The sequence below is a fragment of the Colletotrichum abscissum genome (genome assembly GCF_030869225.1).
Source record: "Colletotrichum abscissum strain IMI 504890 chromosome Unknown Scaffold_53.1, whole genome shotgun sequence".
Taxonomy (NCBI): Eukaryota; Fungi; Ascomycota; class Sordariomycetes; order Glomerellales; family Glomerellaceae; genus Colletotrichum; species Colletotrichum abscissum.
Genome location: NW_026850465.1, coordinates 111,977 through 129,068, shown reverse-complemented (window position 1 = coordinate 129,068; position 17,092 = coordinate 111,977). Strand labels below are relative to the sequence as shown.

The 17,092-nt window shown below is 54.4% G+C and overlaps 3 protein-coding genes across 3 annotated transcripts; 1 reads left to right on the top strand and 2 right to left on the bottom strand.

Moving 5' to 3' along the window:
- Nucleotides 1-604: 604 nt before the first annotated feature.
- CABS01_14336 (uncharacterized protein) lies at nt 605-1,183 on the bottom strand (the record flags this gene model as incomplete). The annotated part of the gene is made up of 1 exon (XM_060547676.1): nt 605-1,183. One exon carries the CDS (start codon nt 1,181-1,183, stop codon nt 605-607), a length of 579 nt encoding a protein of 192 aa, XP_060393383.1.
- Nucleotides 1,184-5,008: 3,825 nt separating this feature from the next.
- CABS01_14335 (uncharacterized protein) lies at nt 5,009-5,461 on the bottom strand (the record flags this gene model as incomplete). Its single annotated transcript, XM_060547675.1, has 1 exon — nt 5,009-5,461. A coding segment is annotated over one exon (453 nt), but the record flags the coding sequence as incomplete, so codon positions are not given.
- Nucleotides 5,462-14,558: 9,097 nt separating this feature from the next.
- CABS01_14334 (chromatin remodeling complex subunit) lies at nt 14,559-16,858 on the top strand (the record flags this gene model as incomplete). Its single annotated transcript, XM_060547674.1, has 3 exons — nt 14,559-14,625; nt 14,875-14,958; nt 15,090-16,858. 3 exons carry the CDS (start codon nt 14,559-14,561, stop codon nt 16,856-16,858), a joined length of 1,920 nt encoding a protein of 639 aa, XP_060393381.1.
- Between the last annotated feature and the right edge of the window lie 234 nt (nt 16,859-17,092).

Here is a 17,092-nt window from a genome sequence, read left to right as displayed (position 1 = left end):
CAACCTGTTTCGTAGACACGCCCCCTTGTGCTTGGTCTTTCGTGTTTGTGTGGTTGTAAGTATGTGGATGTTTGTGTGTATGTGCTCGGAGAGTGTGTGCCGCCTCAAACTTGACGTTTTCCCTTCTCCTCGAAAAAAGAATCCAACTCGTGGGAGGGGTGTGTGTATGTGTGCCGCCGGGAATAAAATCCGTAACAGAAAACCGATTAATCGAGGGATCAGAGCGGCGCGAAGACCGGGATTGTAAAAGCTTTTGCTTACTGATATTCCGCGTTTGGTTATCAATCATCAAATGGGCTTACCTTACTTCGCCCATGATATGATCTACAGGAAGGAATCACGAAAGAATGAAGAAAAGGGCTACGGTTACGGGGACTCTAACCGGCCTCTGGCCGCTTTTGCCACGCCATGTCAGGTCAGGTTGCCCTGCTTGGATCGGCCGCCCCGGTTCCGTGGCCCAGGCGGCCAAGGGGGAGGGGAGAGCGCACGCACACTTGCACGCACGCACGCATCGCTCGCGAGGCCACGGCGGGAACGGCCCTCATGTCAGCGTTGCATCCTGCTGGAAACCGTAGTCCCCTTCCCTCGATCTTACGGGGGAGAATCATGAAAGGAAGGGGAGGGGATGGGGGCGGCATGGCATGGGCCAGGCAGGCTTCTGCAGGCGTCCGAGAACTCTTGGCCAAGCGCGGGAACGCACCAGGATGTGAGTGAGAAAACGGTTTTGCTTGACCAGCAGGAACCAGAGATGAGACGTCGGCTGCAGAAGGCTGGGCCGTTCACATCTCTGTCCATTGTTCTTCCATCTTCCATCTTCCATCGGTCCAAAAGGAAGAATTGTCGGAGCCAGGCCAATTGAGGAAGAAACCCAATCTGGGCTTATCGAGTCTGTAGCGGCTCGGCCATGAGAGTTTTCCCAAGTCATGACAATAGAGAAACATCGTTTCGGCCGGGAGGCCGGGATTGTGGTACTCGGGGCTTCTTCCTGCATCGCAGTGCATCGCAGATGGTAAAGAGTTCGAAAACGTGGGCTTTGTGGGACCCTGAAAAACCTTGGCCGAAGCAGCTTATTCTTCTGCAGTGCCTTGGTGCTTCCAGCATCAAGTTGCTGGGCATCAGCAGACATTGAGGTTGACGTCCAAGGGGGCTCGAGAGCCACACCAAGGGCCACGCCCCGTCGCATTCGCAGCGTATTGCGTGTACGAGTCAGGCGCATGAAAGCAAGAGCAAACAACCTCCCTAGGTTCGGCTCGTCGTCTGAATAAGCTATGAGCAAGAGTCGTAAAATACCGTAAGCTGAGGAAGGCGAGACAGAATAGGAACGGGGCATAAATCCACGACGACACACACACACGCACACATCTGTGCGGAGGCGGGAGCTAAAAAAGCGACTGTCACGGGCTGGGCCAAACCTGTTTTACAAATGTGTTAATCGTCTCCACCGGGAATCGTTGAAAGAAACATGTTGCGCCACGGAGTGGCCAAGGTGAAGCGTACGGGGGCCAATGGCGGTTCTCGCGTGTCTGGACACAACGTCTAGCAAGGTCCATCGCTGTCGGTCCTGGTCCTGGTGGTATTCCGTCGACCGGAAGGCAGTGTAAGGTATTGCGTAGATAGGTAGGTAGGTAGTTAGTTACACTGGCCATGGCAACCGAGAGAAGCGACGTGATGTTCAAGTGCCGATGGTACCGCTGTGTCGATTGCACCGCGAATTGTCCTTCCGACTGGTACGGTTACCGTGTATCTGTGAGAGTTGATGAACGCCCCCGAGGCTGTCTGTCCCAAAAAGCCGGCCACTGGCTGGCAGAATGGCACACCAGTCGGCGATGGGACCCGGTTGGAGGGTCCCGCGATGATCGATCAAACAAACCACGGACGCCGGCGAGGGTTAGGTTACGTTACGCATGGCCGCCCGTAAGACGAGGTAGGCGACGTATGAAGAAGGAAACATTAAGGGCCCTTTCGGCGTCTAATGGTTGTAGCAAAAGGTAGATGGGAGCTCTTGGAAGGGGAAGAGAGACACAGACGTGAATGGATGACGATGTGTTTTGGACGTATTGGAAGAAAGGGTGACATCGTCTTGATTGCCCCTCTTGTCCCCTCGGTAGGCCCGCTAGAGCATGAATCAGAGATTACCCAGATGAAGGAAAAGGGAAAAAAAAGAAAGCAAACCACCAAACGATGAAGGCATGCATATATCCCGTCCCTCCACCAGGGAACTTGGAGAGGGCATGGCAGGCCGCCAACCTACGCGTACATGAGGAGATGTGAACCGTTGCCCATGAACAATTAAACGGGGGTTGGCCATAGAGAGGGGCAGAGGCATAGCTATTATGACTTACATATGTAAGTATGTTAAGCTGGGGGTGTGATGGTTCATGGTGGTGTAAGAGGTGGTGTGGTGGTGAAGGGAAGGGTGGTGGCCGTGTCTCCACAGCGGCTAGACACCCGCAGATGTATATTGGCTGCTGGTGCTGCTGGTTACTGGCTGCTGGCTGTTGTCTGCGAACAGGAAGCGATGGAGATCGGAATCGACCATGCCTGAATGGGTTCCCACAAAGGAAAAGGTGATGGGCGAGATCATCTCCATAGCTATGTAGATGCTCTTCTGCAGTTGGAGGGAACATGGAAGGGGAAGGGGGTGGGCAGGCAAGGCAAGGCAAGGCAGGGCAGGGCAGGTCGAAGACGGGAAGGGGAGGGGAGGTACCTAGGTGAAGGTGGGAAGCTTGGGAGCGTGATGGGAGGAGGCTGAAGAAGAAGAAGAGGTTCAGGGGGTGTGAGAACTGCGAATGGTCAGGCACGCCGCAAACTGGGGGAACAAAGGGCCGCCCCCCCCCCCCCCCTCTTCAACTGGAACTGGCAGCTGGGTTTCGATGGGGGAAGAGGGATGGCACTGGATGGGTACAGTGTATTGTAGTAGAGGGGATGGAGGGGAGAACCTGAAAGATGGAATGTGGGAATAGATGAGCGTTCGCTGCTGCTGCTGCTGCTGCTGCTGCTGCACGAGCGGGTAGCCAGGGTCCAAAGGGTAGTTCCCGCACTGCAAAAAGGAAACACAGCGGGCCATGTCCACCTGCCAGACCTTGTAAGGTGTAACTACTTTACTAGGTACGTAGGTAGGTTTTGCAACTTGTAGTGTCACTGCCCCGGTCTCCGTACGCAGTCAGGGAGTACAGAGTACCTACTCCCCTCGCCGTGTAAGTCGTTCCCGCCCCCGTCCATCCAGTCTCCCGTCCCGTTAGCAACGGCCCCCAGTCACCTTCCCCGGCCGGTGCCAATCTCAGTCAAGGCATGCCTTGTTCAGCCATCAACAGCAAGAAGGACCAAAATTTACCGTCATCATCATGGCTTCTCAAAATTCTCTTCAGACCGATAGCATGTAGTTCAGAGGCGGATCGAGGCTCGCTTGTCACTTGGCCCTATAATCATCTATCGTGTGGGCTTCACTTACTGGTGTTGTTAATTCCCGTCAGGAAGCAATAGAGGATAACCTCGATGTAGAAATGAACAGCACCCATCACATTCACCACTGGCTCAACATGAGCTCACAGACACGTACTAATGCTACCGAGACAACACACTACCTACCCCATACAAGGAAATAGCTTATACGGATAGCAATGGGCAGCGATTGGCGTCCACCCCAGCATGATAAGCGGCAAGCCTCAACGTTGGCGAAAGCACCTACCTATGTACCTAGCACCCCTCGCCGGCCTCTTCTGCTCCAGCCCTCCCACTTGTCTTCTACCCCAGACCATTGGGTGCCGCTGTGCCGGCATTCTCTCTTTGACAGCCACCCATCACAGCTAGCAGTGGGCATGTACTCGACACCACCCATCCAGAGTAGGAACATGGCTATCCGTTCCCGAGACGAGGCCCAGACGCAAGGGCCATGAGCCGCTGTTGAGGCCGGGAAAGAAGAAAGCCAAGGGCAGCTCAGGATAGCTCAGGACAGCTCAAGATGTGTGACTGCCATGACCTACCCGCACCTCCCCTGGCAATATCCTCTGCCTCCACGGGCCCGTGTCTCCCTGTATTGTGTCCTCATACATCGTTGGAAGAGGTTATCCTGCCGAGGCTGATGCAGCAGAGGCAGCAGCTTCTCTGCACCATCAATCACCCATCCACCCATCCATATCCACTACCGGCAGCTTGTTGTGGACCACGATAACAACCTCTCGGTTGTTGCCGTGCATTTGGACTGGCACGGCTCGTTCGGGGAGAATAAATTGGTTGGAGGTGTGGAAACTCGCCCACCCATAGCCACAACCCTCTTCGTCCGTTGTTTCGTTTCTCTAAACCCTTTCATCGCCTTCTACTCTTGCAGCAGTATTGCAGGCACTGCTGCTTCCTAGCTTGCATCAAGTCATCCCAAAAGGACGGAAAGGGAGCAGCACCTCTGGTGTCTGCTGTACACCACCACGCCGGTCGTCCCCTCCATCACCATCAACCCCTGGTTAACTGCCCACAAGGCCGTGCCCTGCTCATGCTATGCGAAAGGAAACAGATGTCCATCCATCATGAGTGTGGGGTCTTTTTTGAACCCATGATTTCTTTCTTGGCTTGTGCGTCGGTCATGAACGTGACCTGTTGATCCAATCGCATACGGGGATTCGGGGTGAACCAACAGCCAAGGCGTTTCTACACAGTAGGCCATCCTTTCGTCGATGGCTCTCCCCTCCATCTTCGCAATCGCTGCCGCCCATGCCTTGCCTCATGCCTGCTCATTCCTTGTTGGAGGGCACAGGGCCATACTTGTTACCGTGCAGTACATAGCTGTATTGTATAGCTAAGCTCGATTCTTCACACCACCTTTCTCCGAGGCAGAAGATTCCCACGTACAGTCTGTCTCCTCCTCCCGAACAAGCATGTCTGATCCCATCACTCTTGATCTTTTGATTTGTCCAGATTTGTTGTGCTGCCGGGGCACTGTCCAGTTGTTGAGTCATCTGGTTCGCAGTAGCGTCAGCATATCTTACCGTGGTCCCTCCGCTCCTTATCTGCACTCTCAGCCGCTGCCGAGGAGGACGCGTTGTAGAGGCGCGACACCCTGACGCGAGGTAACGACAAGCAAGAGCCTGGCCATCATGATCACTCGCGAAACAAGCGGGGAAATCTGACCGAAGCCACGCGAGACCTCTGTGGTTGACCGGTCTTTTGCTTCCATTATGTCCGAGGCATCTCCGCCCTGCGGAAGTCGTCTCGGCGGAATCCTTCCTCGTTCTCGATTTCGATATGCACACATCCCAGCTTTGAGCCACCTCGGCTGAAACGCATCCACTCGTCGACAATTCTTGCTTGTCGACGTCGAGACTCGACCAAGGCCGCTGCAGAGACACGAGTAAGTGGAAGCTTCTTCACGACTAAGAAAAACGCTCTTTTTTGCGTCTTGCTTTCGAAGTTTGTCGTTGGGCACAGGCCGAGACGAAGCTAGTGAAGCACCGTCTCCGCGCAAGTGCCATTTTGCGGTCTCGATAGCTATGGCGTCGTTGCTTTCCTTGACCGCTCTCTTCTCGGTTGTAAAAGTCCATTTCCATCGCCGCCTTTACGATGACGGGTTGCCAGTTGGTATCGAGTTTCAGCTGTGGCGCATACTGATATATAGACCAGGCTAGGGCCACAGGCCAGGAGCCAATGAGTGACGACGTTTGTCGATGTGTGAACGTCCGTGATGCCCGTCAGCGATGGAGACCCATGCAGCACTCCAAAGCATCTTTGAGCTGCCAGTCGCATGCTCCGCTGTCGCCTGATGAGGGACGATGCAAGTCGAGAGGCTTTTGTGGCCAATGCAAGATGCGCTTCTGCTCTGCCGTCCTGTCTTCTTGCACAACGGCTGTCCGAGCATATCATCTCCAAGGTCTCGGATCCGCGTAACTCCTCCGTAATGGCCATTGCGATTTGGACCGTCGGCAATCGCATTACATATGTGACTTTCCATAGGCAGATCCGTGACACTATGCTCACCTATCCGTACGCGGCCCTATAGCTGGTACTCGCTGCTTTCTGGTCTGCATAATTGTCGCCTGTGAGCTGAAACCTATCTGCTCTCTTCGAGACAGAATGACAGGTAGTAGAGCCCAATGATTTGGACGAGAGAACCCCGGAGGAGGGGAAGTGTGCAAAATCGCATTTCCTGTATGAATGGAAATCCCAGTCAAGCTCGAGCAAATCAGCACAGCCTGCTTGCTTGACTTGGCTGCAGTGTCTTGCATCGCCCTTGTCCTACCTAACCTTTTCGGTCAGCTAATCGCCGACGGTAGCATCTCACATCCCCCAACTTGCGACGATTTTGTTGAAGACTGGCCATGTGATGGGTACACCGTCCTGACTGTGCTGTTTTTGTTGGCCCAGGTTTGGTTCGGACTCCTTGCTAGATAGACAGGACGCTTCAGCTCGACGAACACATTTGGCAGTTATTTCGTCCGCAATGCTTCCCCAGTGTCGAGATGATGACGAAATGTCTCTTGTCTAGCCAACTTAGGCGGCACCGGTCGCGCCTCTAAATGTGGCGCGTGATGTGATAAACGGGTCCATTATTGCTCATGTTATCGAAATGATTGCTAGCGGCTGGCATGCAGCATTTTACCAGGAAGCTCTAGACGAGAGGAAGCCGCGGGTAATGGAGGATAATAGGAGCTGCGGGCTGACCTCATCTGTGTCAGAGCCGTGTGCGACGACGCAACGATGGCCTCCTCAAGTCCGGCGCCTGCTTTGACGAAGGCGTCGTGTTGTAACATTGCCGTTGAGTTATGATTCGTACGCCGAAGTAGCTGCTGCAGCATCGCAATTATTCTTTCTGCTAGGGCCTTGAGTTCCTCTTCTACAGATCCGTAATGACCCTTTTACGCCCCTCGTAAGGTATCAATATGCAGAGTGAGGTTTGAGTCTAAATTAGTACCTCTTTTCGTCCGTGGCGATCAAGAGACAAGAGACACGAGTCGAGACCAGGGCCGCATGTCATCTTTGCTCGTGTAAGAATGCTCGGAGACGAGGCCGTCGTTTTGCAGAAGTCAGACGCCCCGTGAAAGGCACGACGTTCGGCTAGCAGGAGCACCTTGGCGGAGACCATCCTTGATCCCATCCGTTTCGCCCGCCTTCAACCGTATTGTGGACAGGGGTCGACGTCGATAGCGTGTGCGCCATTGCTGGGGTCCTAGTCGATGGTAAGTCAGAATGGCACGCAGACTGGAGCGATTGGCTGAACAGATTAATGGCGACAAGAACGGTGTCTGTGCGAGAAAAGAGGGCGGCGACGGGACTTGTCCATTGAGCGAGTCAGTGTCGGGAATTTTCCCGCCTCTACTCTTGAACCACTTTGTGCCCGACGGTCGACCTCACTCGACTGGCCGTCTGGCGTGTGTTCCGTACGGAGTACGGATACCGGATATCGAGATGCAGCGGAATGGCACTACCTTGCCTCGAGACTTGGTTGCCATAGTTGGAGGAATCGTTACAGCGGCCGGCTACTTCTGGTTTCGATTGCTCTTCATGTTACACAACGTTTGAGCCAAAAGTTGATAGACTCCTTTTGGGTTGACCAGCAAGTCGACAAGGCATCGTTAGACGCCTGTGTGTTGCGCGCCGTATACATCCCAGGCAAGGTTTCACGTCAAGGACAATTGACCCCATGGTTCCCTCGGCACATTGTTGCTGCTTCGAGAATAGCTTGGTGATGCTGAAAACTGCTGCTTTCGACCAGCGGGGCCAACCTAGAAGTAACGGGATCCTCGAAGTAGCTCCGAGGAGCTAAGGATGGTTGGTAGGAATCGCCGCTTTAATGTTTCTTGCAGTCTTTGGGACGAGGATCCAGAGTCGTCAAACTGAAGTCTTGCAAGTTGCAACTCCTCGTAGGTATGGCGGAGGGAAACAGATCCATGGCATAGTGCTACATTCCAAGTTGGGCTATCTGCATATGATGCGTCAGGAAGACACAGAATAACTATGCGCCCTGTTGTTTCGTAACTACTTTGTAGGGATGCTCCCTTTCTCCGTGCGTGATTAAGCGTATAATACTGAGGTGACAGCAGACTGCTCTTCTGGTGGCAAATGAGACTGTCTTGTTGACTGAAAATCCTCCATACTGTTAGTGAAGGGCCGCCCAGCCGCCTTCTGCACTGTTTCGAAGTTTGCCTACCGAAGCCAGCTACTGCTAACTTGGGCCGCATCACACGCCGTGGACCGACGCTTGGCCGATGTTCATAGACGTTCGACGAGGAGCGAACGAATGCTGCTTTTGGAGACCTTGCCGAGGACCAGGAAACGACATATTTGCCAGTGATAGTGCTTCACTCTTCTCGAATTGGCGGAAATGAAGCTGAGTCGAATCAGAGTATCAAGTCTGAGCCCATGCTTTGGGGCCTTAAAGCGGCCAGGAGACGCCGAAGGACGAAGAGAGGAGCTGACCCAAGGTTGTTCGGAAGGACGCTGATCGAGTCACCTTCTAAGCCGGACTAGCCGGAGAGAGTGCGGATAGAGCGGGCTGTTTCTGCTGTAAACTCCTCTGAAGCAGCAAACGATTCGCCCTGCTCGTTTGAAGCAGTGATTGCTACTTTGCTCGAACCTGAATGACTAGACTTCGTCCGACTTCTTGATCATGGACGTTGATGCCAGATGGCATGCTGAGCTGATGACTCCTCTATGCCCCACTCTAATTGCTGAGTATACATAGTGTGAAAGCGTGGGATCATGGATGTGAGGTTCGGGTGATGGCCGTGGTGGGCGTGGTTGTGGTAGTGAGATGGTGGGCAAGTGTGGCCGGCATGGGCTACCGCCAGGCCTCTTCTGGGGCTCAACGATGGGTAGTGATCGCTCCCGCACCTCATCTACGCAAGCCGGGGAGCCACTTCGCCGCAGCAATCCTGCCCGCTTTCTTTTCTAATGCAGTCAGTCGCAGTGTCGCGAGACTGGGGCAGGGGGCAGCCCTCCGTGAGGAACCCCTGTCGATGCCTGGGACGGGCTAGGGGGGTCTAGACGGGTCACCCACTGAGAGATATCAAGTATCAAGCAGCATTTGAACAGAAAGATTTTCGAATGAGGCAGGGTGGTCGGGCGTGAATGCCTGCTTGAATGCCAGGTCGCTATTCCATGGTTCTCTTCTGTATCCAGGCGTGATGCTCCGAGCGGGCCTCGGTGGGCGTTAACCAAGACTTTTGGTGTCGGATGAAGCCCTTTTGGACTTCTTGTGCAGTGAGCATCTCGCCAGGGTGATTAGACCAAGCTGTAGTTGCATGGTTTGATGCGTACATGCGAAACTCCAGAGATCCAGAGGAGCTAGACTCAGAGACAGTACTGCACATTGCCATATTCAAAGTCATATGGAGTGGAGAGCAGGAAGCGTAGCCTCCGAAATGTCTTTTGGCGGCAAAGCGACAAGAGGGCGAGGCCAATGTGATAACACCTAGAACAAAACTCGTCGTCTCATACGGGGTAGGTGTTGGATTATCGACAGGGCTTGGATAGCAAGGAAATACCATTCCAGGTAGGTGCTGAAGGTTTGGTCCAGTCAAGAGGCGTGGCTGGTTCCAAGACTTTGACCGAGTGTTTGGTGCTTTGCCTTCGGTTGGTGTCGTTGGCATTGACGACGGCTTTGCGCGATCTTGATCATAGGCAGTAGAAAATGGGCAGAGAAGCGGATCTCTCCTCCATACGGACGTAGCCTGGCAGATTAGTGCGAGTAGAGTGTGAGGAACAGGGCGCGCTTCTGTCACGGACACAGATGGAAAATTGCTTCGTGAGGTAGTCCGAGCAAAGTCGACGATGTATCGTCCTGGACGGATACCAGACGGATACCATTTCGATGCTCAGTTGACGACAAATAGTCCAGTCAAGCGTTGAACGGTCGAAGGAACGTGATCATACAACAAAGGAGGTTCTTTTGGAAGCAAGTATCGCAGACTCGGCATGAAGGGAATTCGTTGTAGATAGGTAGGCTCTCAATGCAGGTTGCCTCTCTGTAAGGAATTCTGAGATTGTGTAGGTGGGCTCTCGTAGGTAGTTTCCCGATATTCCATGACAGACTCACGCCCCCCCCCCCGCCCTCCCTTGGTAATAAGGCAGGCACCGCGGAAAGAGGTACTTTCTCGTCGTGGATCAGGTCGCGTAAAGCGCAAAGGATAGGTACTTCGTACATTCCCATGCTGCTAGCGAGGCAAGCACGTACTTCGGAGAGTGCGTTACATAAGCCACCTGCCTTCGATGCCCGCATATCATCATCTAGTTCTCCGTAGGTAATCTACAAATGCACCTTAGGCACCATGGCAGGCTTTCCCGTTCCTCGGCGCTGCTGCGTATTCTCCATCATGCAGGCGCGTGCAAGGCGCGCTCACTTAATCGCTCTATTACTGCTGACCTTAGTTCGACCGGTCAGACAGATGCAGGCGCCAGCTAAGTGAGGTAAGATGCAGAAGCGGATGATGGACACTGAGAGATATCCATGGATCGGAACATGTACCTGGTCTAGTAGCCTTCTTTCCAACAGATTACGAATTTACGGGGACCGCGATTGAGAATAGCCATCGGGTAAGGTAGCTTACACGTCGGCGGAGTACCTAAGATACCTTGACTTGGACTGGGTCAAGCGGCGTTGGGCTGTTTGCTATATTCCCAGGTATTCTGTTGTAGCTGGCTTTGGCGGCAGCGAAGAGTACCTACTGCGTACAGCCTCTTCTACACCGTTTGGCTCCATGTCCTGCCCTTCTCTTTTTACTTGCCTGCCCGACCCCCCGTCTCAGATCCATAAGACCCCAGCTGAGCTGGACACTTGTCTCCCATGTTGCCGACTGCGTTTACGCCGCCACGGAGGAGTACGAATGGAACACCTTACCTCGAACACGGACCGGCCGTCAAGCGAAGTGGACTGCCTATGGCGGCTACTAGTCCGGGCAGAGACGATGGGAACTCGCAACTCACAAGCCGCAAAGCAATAACTCGGTCAAACTAGCTACCAGCCCGAGGGCATGGAGAGGGGGGAAGGATAACGTAAACCAGCTTCCATTGTGTTTCTGCTCCATTGCTAGCGTTGGTGCTGGTGCTGGCGCTGATACTGGCGCTGCTGCTCGTGCTGATGCTGGTGCCGGTATTGGTGCATGGCATCCCTGTCGATATCTCCCTGGCATCATCGTCGTCCGTGCCCACGCGCCCAGATGGGCAGGCCCAGAGTTGGATGTGCTCCTCTTTTTCGAGCAGGCTGCATACTACTGCGTATTATCGAGCAGGGGTCGGAGAAAGTGGTCATGCTGATGAAAGAACCGTTTTCCCGTTTCTCACCACGCAGCAAGCGGCACGCAGCACGCGGCACGCCTGCGCCTGCATCCATACCTTACCGTACGGAGGAGAACCCGTTTAGAGAAGCGTGTGATGACTACAATCTGCAACTTCAACTTTCAAGGCCGCTTGCTAAGTATATGTGTCTGAATAGTGAATAGTGTTTACTTCTCTACCGGTACTCTATTGTCAAGTCAAGCCTCTTTTCCAGGTTCTTGCTGGATTCAGTACCTGCTTGGGTTCAAGTGCAGATGCAATACATGTCAAAATGCAGAAACGCATTTACACTACACGCCCTTTGCCGACGTTCAAGTTACAACTTATCGATGAAGCTGTCTTGGATTTCTTGGCTGGCTTCTCGTAACCGTGAACTGGGGCACACCCCTGCCACCTTCAATTCTGTCCCGTTTTTCTTTTACCCACCTCACTTGCATGTCAATTTCTTCCTTGGCTGTGATGGAATCATCAGAGGAAGGAAGCAAAAGACTTTTTTTCCCTTCTCCAGTCATTCCTTCCCTTCACTTTTCCACTGCCTTCCCAAATTCCCGTCGGAGCCTTCCTCGCGCAAGTCGTTTGGCTTGTACATACCTACGTAGTAGTATGTATTCTTGAACTAAACCCACCCCCGTTCCAATGCCAATCTTCACCCCACCCTTCCAATTCCCGCCGCACGTTGCCTCCCCGCTGGAAAATCCATTAAAGTGCGAAGCGTGGTGTGTTCTTCCATTGCTCGCCACACCCGAAAAACGCCGCCCGTCTGTCGCCGCCGTTCCTTCCTTCTGGGTCTCGGCAGCTTCTGTGCGTTCTCCGGTTTGGTGATTCTTTGGTGACTTCCATTTGAGACCGGTCGACGGAGTAAGGCAGGTAGGTGCCTTGGTCCATGTACGTTCCCTGTCACGGTCATCATACGCAGTAGGTAGGTAGCTGTGCCAAATCCCAATCTCAAGACTCTCAATTCTCTCCTCCCCCGGTACCTTAGCCTTCCCCTCCACGCCACACCCTCTACACGTTCCAGTTTACACACCCCCACCCATCTCCTTCTCACTCACTCACACCCCCAGCCAGAAAACTTGGAGACCTTGTCCCAGTCCAGTCCAATCCATTTCATTCCCAGCTTTCCCATCTTCCTTACGTCGCGTTGCGCCGGGACATCTGCGACTGACCTGCCTTCTGCACCTGCCGCCGCTCTTGCTAGTCGCTACCTCACTAAGGTGTAGGTCCAGTGCCTTACTATCCGTACTCCGTTCTGTTCGCTCTGCTGATACTCTCTCTGCGCATGCACCAGCCCATCCCAGCCCAGCTCTAGCATCGACCAAGCTCCAGCCCGCTTCCCACACCATCACCTCGCATCGCACCTGCTGATGCGACCTGCTTAGCTGCGCGTTATCCGACCTCATCCCTCCCGCCATTGGCGATTTACTAGACCCTCATTCTCCCGGTCGCGGGGTTCACCAGTTCCTTCTGTCACTGTCAGAGATACTACTCCGTACACACACACACACAGGCGGCACACACACACATAGGCGGCACACACACACCAACACCAACACCAACTCCAGATCCAGCTCCAATACACCGACAGCTCTGAGCAAATTGGACAGCCCAGCCTTTCTCGGTCACTGCGATAATTGCAGATACACTCTATTACACGCTTCCCAAGACGCGTCCAGGACAAACCGAGGCAGGGCTACCTACACTCAGGACAAGAACGCCATCGGAAGATAGCCACGAGAAATCCACAAGGCTGCCTCGCAAATTGTTATGCTGCGTACGAACAAATAATAAAGCGACAAAGCAGCCGACAGACGCTTCCTTTGCTTCTTAATAATCGCCGTTGATACCGACGCCCTCGCACCTCGCTCTCTTCAGCTTCCCACCATCCATCCTGTCGCATTCCATCGCATACCGTCGCGTCGCATAACCTCGCTCCGTGAACCCCTGGTCTACTTGTCCCCGAGACCCTGACCGACCAGCATCCTGTCGCCGTCGCCGTCGCCGTCCCTGATATCGACGACATAATCGACAACTCCGACCCATCGTCATCGTACTTGGCCGACTCCGTTCGCCCACGAGATAATCCCCGTCGCTTCCAGGCTGCGAAACCCCCTCCATTCGCTGGGAGTCGCGTTTTCCTTCACCCACCCCTCTCTACCACAGACACACACTCCTCGCGCAAACCCTCCGCGGGGACAGGAGCACAGAAGTCGCCCAGAAGGGCATTCGGCTGCAAGTTGACAAGCGCAAGCATCCGACTAGGCCGCGCTACACCCAGAGGTACATCCAGCTCTGCCTGCTCTACCTTACTTCCTCCAAGTACCTCTCAGACTCTTCAGTCTGGCTGCCTGCTCAGGGAAGGGTACTTTGGCTTCACACCCCGACGGCACGATTCGACGAGGCACCTTCCATGCACCCTCCCCCTCCGTACCACGACCTTGCCGTTCTCATCAGGTCGCCCACTTCTCCCCGTCCATCCATCATCTGTCTATCCTATCCGTAATTACCATAGGTATACCTTACCACACGACGTCTTTGCGAACTCCAACCAACCATCCATCATCTTCCCTCCTTCACCATCGCACGCGCGCATCTCCACCGGCAACAGCCTTCAGATTCTGCGCCCACACTTATTCTTTGCGTCTCGCGGCCTTGTTCACGTAAACAAGGGCTCATCAACAGCTTCATTTCATACTATTCAGACGCCGCAAGACACACAGGCTTTACTTCTTGCCGCGTGGAAATCGAGAGGAGGAAAACTCAGCAAATCTTCGCCACACGCTTCTCCTCCTCACATCTTACAAAGCTGCTACACACAGGCCCTCTCGCCAAAGAACCTACCTACCCGTCACGCCCCGGGCCCCAAGGACACAGACCCTATCCCATACTCTATTGAGTTCTACGGCTTGGTTGTACCGGCGCTGCAACTCAACTCTTGCATTTCCATCTAGAGTTCAGAGTTTCCTTAGCCATACGCCCCCATAACCCTCTTATTCCTGTCCTGCGGTACGGATTCAGAAGGGCGAACAAAAGGCAAGAAAAAGCTTCCATTTCGATTTCTTCTCAGGCCGCTCCCCCTACCCGTCGTTACTCGACATACTTTTCCGCCAGGGACATTTCAGAGCTTCGCGCCAACCATATGCACGCATAAGCCTGCCCTGCATCACCCAACGCACCCTCCCCAGACCCAGTGTCGCCTTCGCCCGCGACCCGGCCGGAAGGCAATCCAACTATATCAAGACACGTCTTTCGTTGTTCTGATCTTGTCTTGACGAATCTACCGGGAGACGTTTGCGCGCTCAATGTACTCCACTCAGCCGAACGGAGCTGATAGTGCGACAATCAACCCAGCTGCCCTCAACTCTCCTGGTATGTTGCTTATTTCACTATCCATCGCCCCCCTCCACAGTTTTAAGCCCCCCGCCTCCACCCAGCCTGCTCGCTAGCCGTCATCGCATTCCACTGCGAGGCCCTGGCCGGATTAGCAACCATTTCTCCATGCGCAACTACCACTTGCGCGCCCCCCCCCCCCTTCGCCTGTTTGAGCCATGGCTATGACCTTTCTTACCACAATTGTCCTGCCATAACATTATGCTGACGGCTTTGATCATCGTATAGACCTGCTCAACGCAAGCACTCGCGGCATCAAAAGAAGCCGCTCCCCGGACAACTTCCAGGGAAATCCATCCGCAGGCATTGCCGGTATGTCCTTCCCATGCAGAATCTCACTTTTCCCCATCATGCTTGTACTGTTCACCAGTCGCGCGTGTAACCTCTTGCTTCCTTCCCCGCCGCGCGCAACGCGATACAAACTAACACTAGTATCTTTGTAGGTGACTCCAACCCGAGAAAACGTGGGAAGTCATCCAAGTCCAAATCATCTGGTGCCATTTCCGAGACTGCCGGTCAGGCCCCAGTAGCCAACATGCCTCAAAATATTCCACCACCGCAAACCCCCCAGAACCAGAGCGCGCCGCTGCCTGGGGGTCAAGCCGCCGTCAATTACGCGCCCGCGCAGGCCTCGCCTCCGCCCAAGACGACACCAACAAAGACTACCTTGAAAGCTCTCCCTACAGTGAGAGATCATACCACCGACCAGCTGAACCCCGCCGGCGACGAGTACCTCCCGAGAGAAATCGACGAGTTTGGAGAGAAGAAGGTGATGCCCAATGGCCAGTTGTTGGGCGGCCGCGAATACAGATGCCGAACTTTCTTAGTTCCCAACCGTGGGGATAAGCTTTTCATGCTGGCGACTGAATGCGCGAGGGTTTTGGGATACCGAGATTCCTACCTTCTTTTCAACAAGAATAGGTCGCTCTTCAAGATCATTGCCAGCCAACCCGAGAAGGACGACCTCGTCAGCCAGGAGATTCTGCCATTCTCTTACAGATCACGACAAATTGCCATTGTCACGGCCCGATCCATGTTCCGCCAGTTTGGAAGTCGCGTCATTGTCAACGGTAGAAGAGTTCGGGATGATTACTGGGAGACAAAGGCCCGTAAACAAGGATTCACAGAGGCCGACCCCGCTGGCGAAAAGCGTCCTGGAGCAGCCAAGGCCAGGGAAGCCGCAGCCGAGGCGCAGAACCAGGTCCTGCTGGGTGGCCCTCACGGTGAGATCGTCTACAGCAACACACCCAGCCAATTCCCCGGCGCCCCTCAACCCCAAATCGTCCAACCAGGTATGCTTGGAGCGCCAACCGGAACCACGACCAGAATGCCCGTGATAACACTAGGATCAGAGCTCAGTGACAACCGCCCTCGCGACTATAGCGGAATTCTCAAGGGAGGTCCACGTCAGGAAATTACCGGCCCGGCTTACCAGGATCAAACTCGACCTGCTCAGATTGGAGAAGTTCATGCCCAGGCCCACCACGCTGCCGAGTACAACCGGTCTCTCAACCAGCAACGGGAGATGCGAGGCGACTACCTCCAGGGTATTTGGAGAAGGCCGCACGAGCAGCCCCAGTCGACGAATCTTGTCCAAAATGTTGCCACCAGCGAAGCCGCCGTTCCTGCTACCCGAGCAACACAATCGCCGCACACCACGGCGAGCAATATGCCGTCGCAGTCAGGCATTGTGCCCAACCAAAGTCCTCAAATGATGATGACAGCCCCGCCGTACTCTCAATCGATCCATGCGCAGAATCCCATCAGCCAGGCTCCAATGAGAGGCATGGCTCAGCCATCTGCCCAAAAGAACAATAAGCCGACGACTTTGCCTGCAGCCGGGAGTGCGAGCAGCATGCCTCAGGGTGCCCAGGGCTATCACTACCCAGGGACTGGTCAAATGTGGCCCCAGACGCAGCAGGCTCCTCAACAACATAACTACTCTGGATATACGACACAGGGCCAGCAGCCGCATCAGCAGTCGCCGGCTCCCCAACTGCGACATGCAACCAGCGGCGTGCAGCCGGGTATGCAATTTTCGGGAATGCCAGGCATGGGCCAGAGTTATGGTGCCGCCGGCCAAGGGATCTACCCGACAGACCAAACCCCGCGTCAGTATATGCCCCAGCCGAACCAGGGATCTCCGGCCGTGACACAGGCCTGGTCCAACCAGCAAACGCCAGCCCAATGGTGGTCGAACCAACCTCAATGAGGACCGGAGAAGAGAGTCGAAACACGATGACCCCGTTCAAGTCGCAATTTCGCTTCTACAACAAACAGCGTTGTGCCAACTACACTTTTTTGTCCCTTTGATATATATAGGCGGCGGTTACTCCCTGGCTTTCGCCGGTTTGGCAGCCTTGCTGCCCTTCTGAAGGATACCCAAGCATACAGTTCGGTGGAGGCTATGTGCTTTTGGGCTGCGGACCTGTCAGTCTTCGTACAG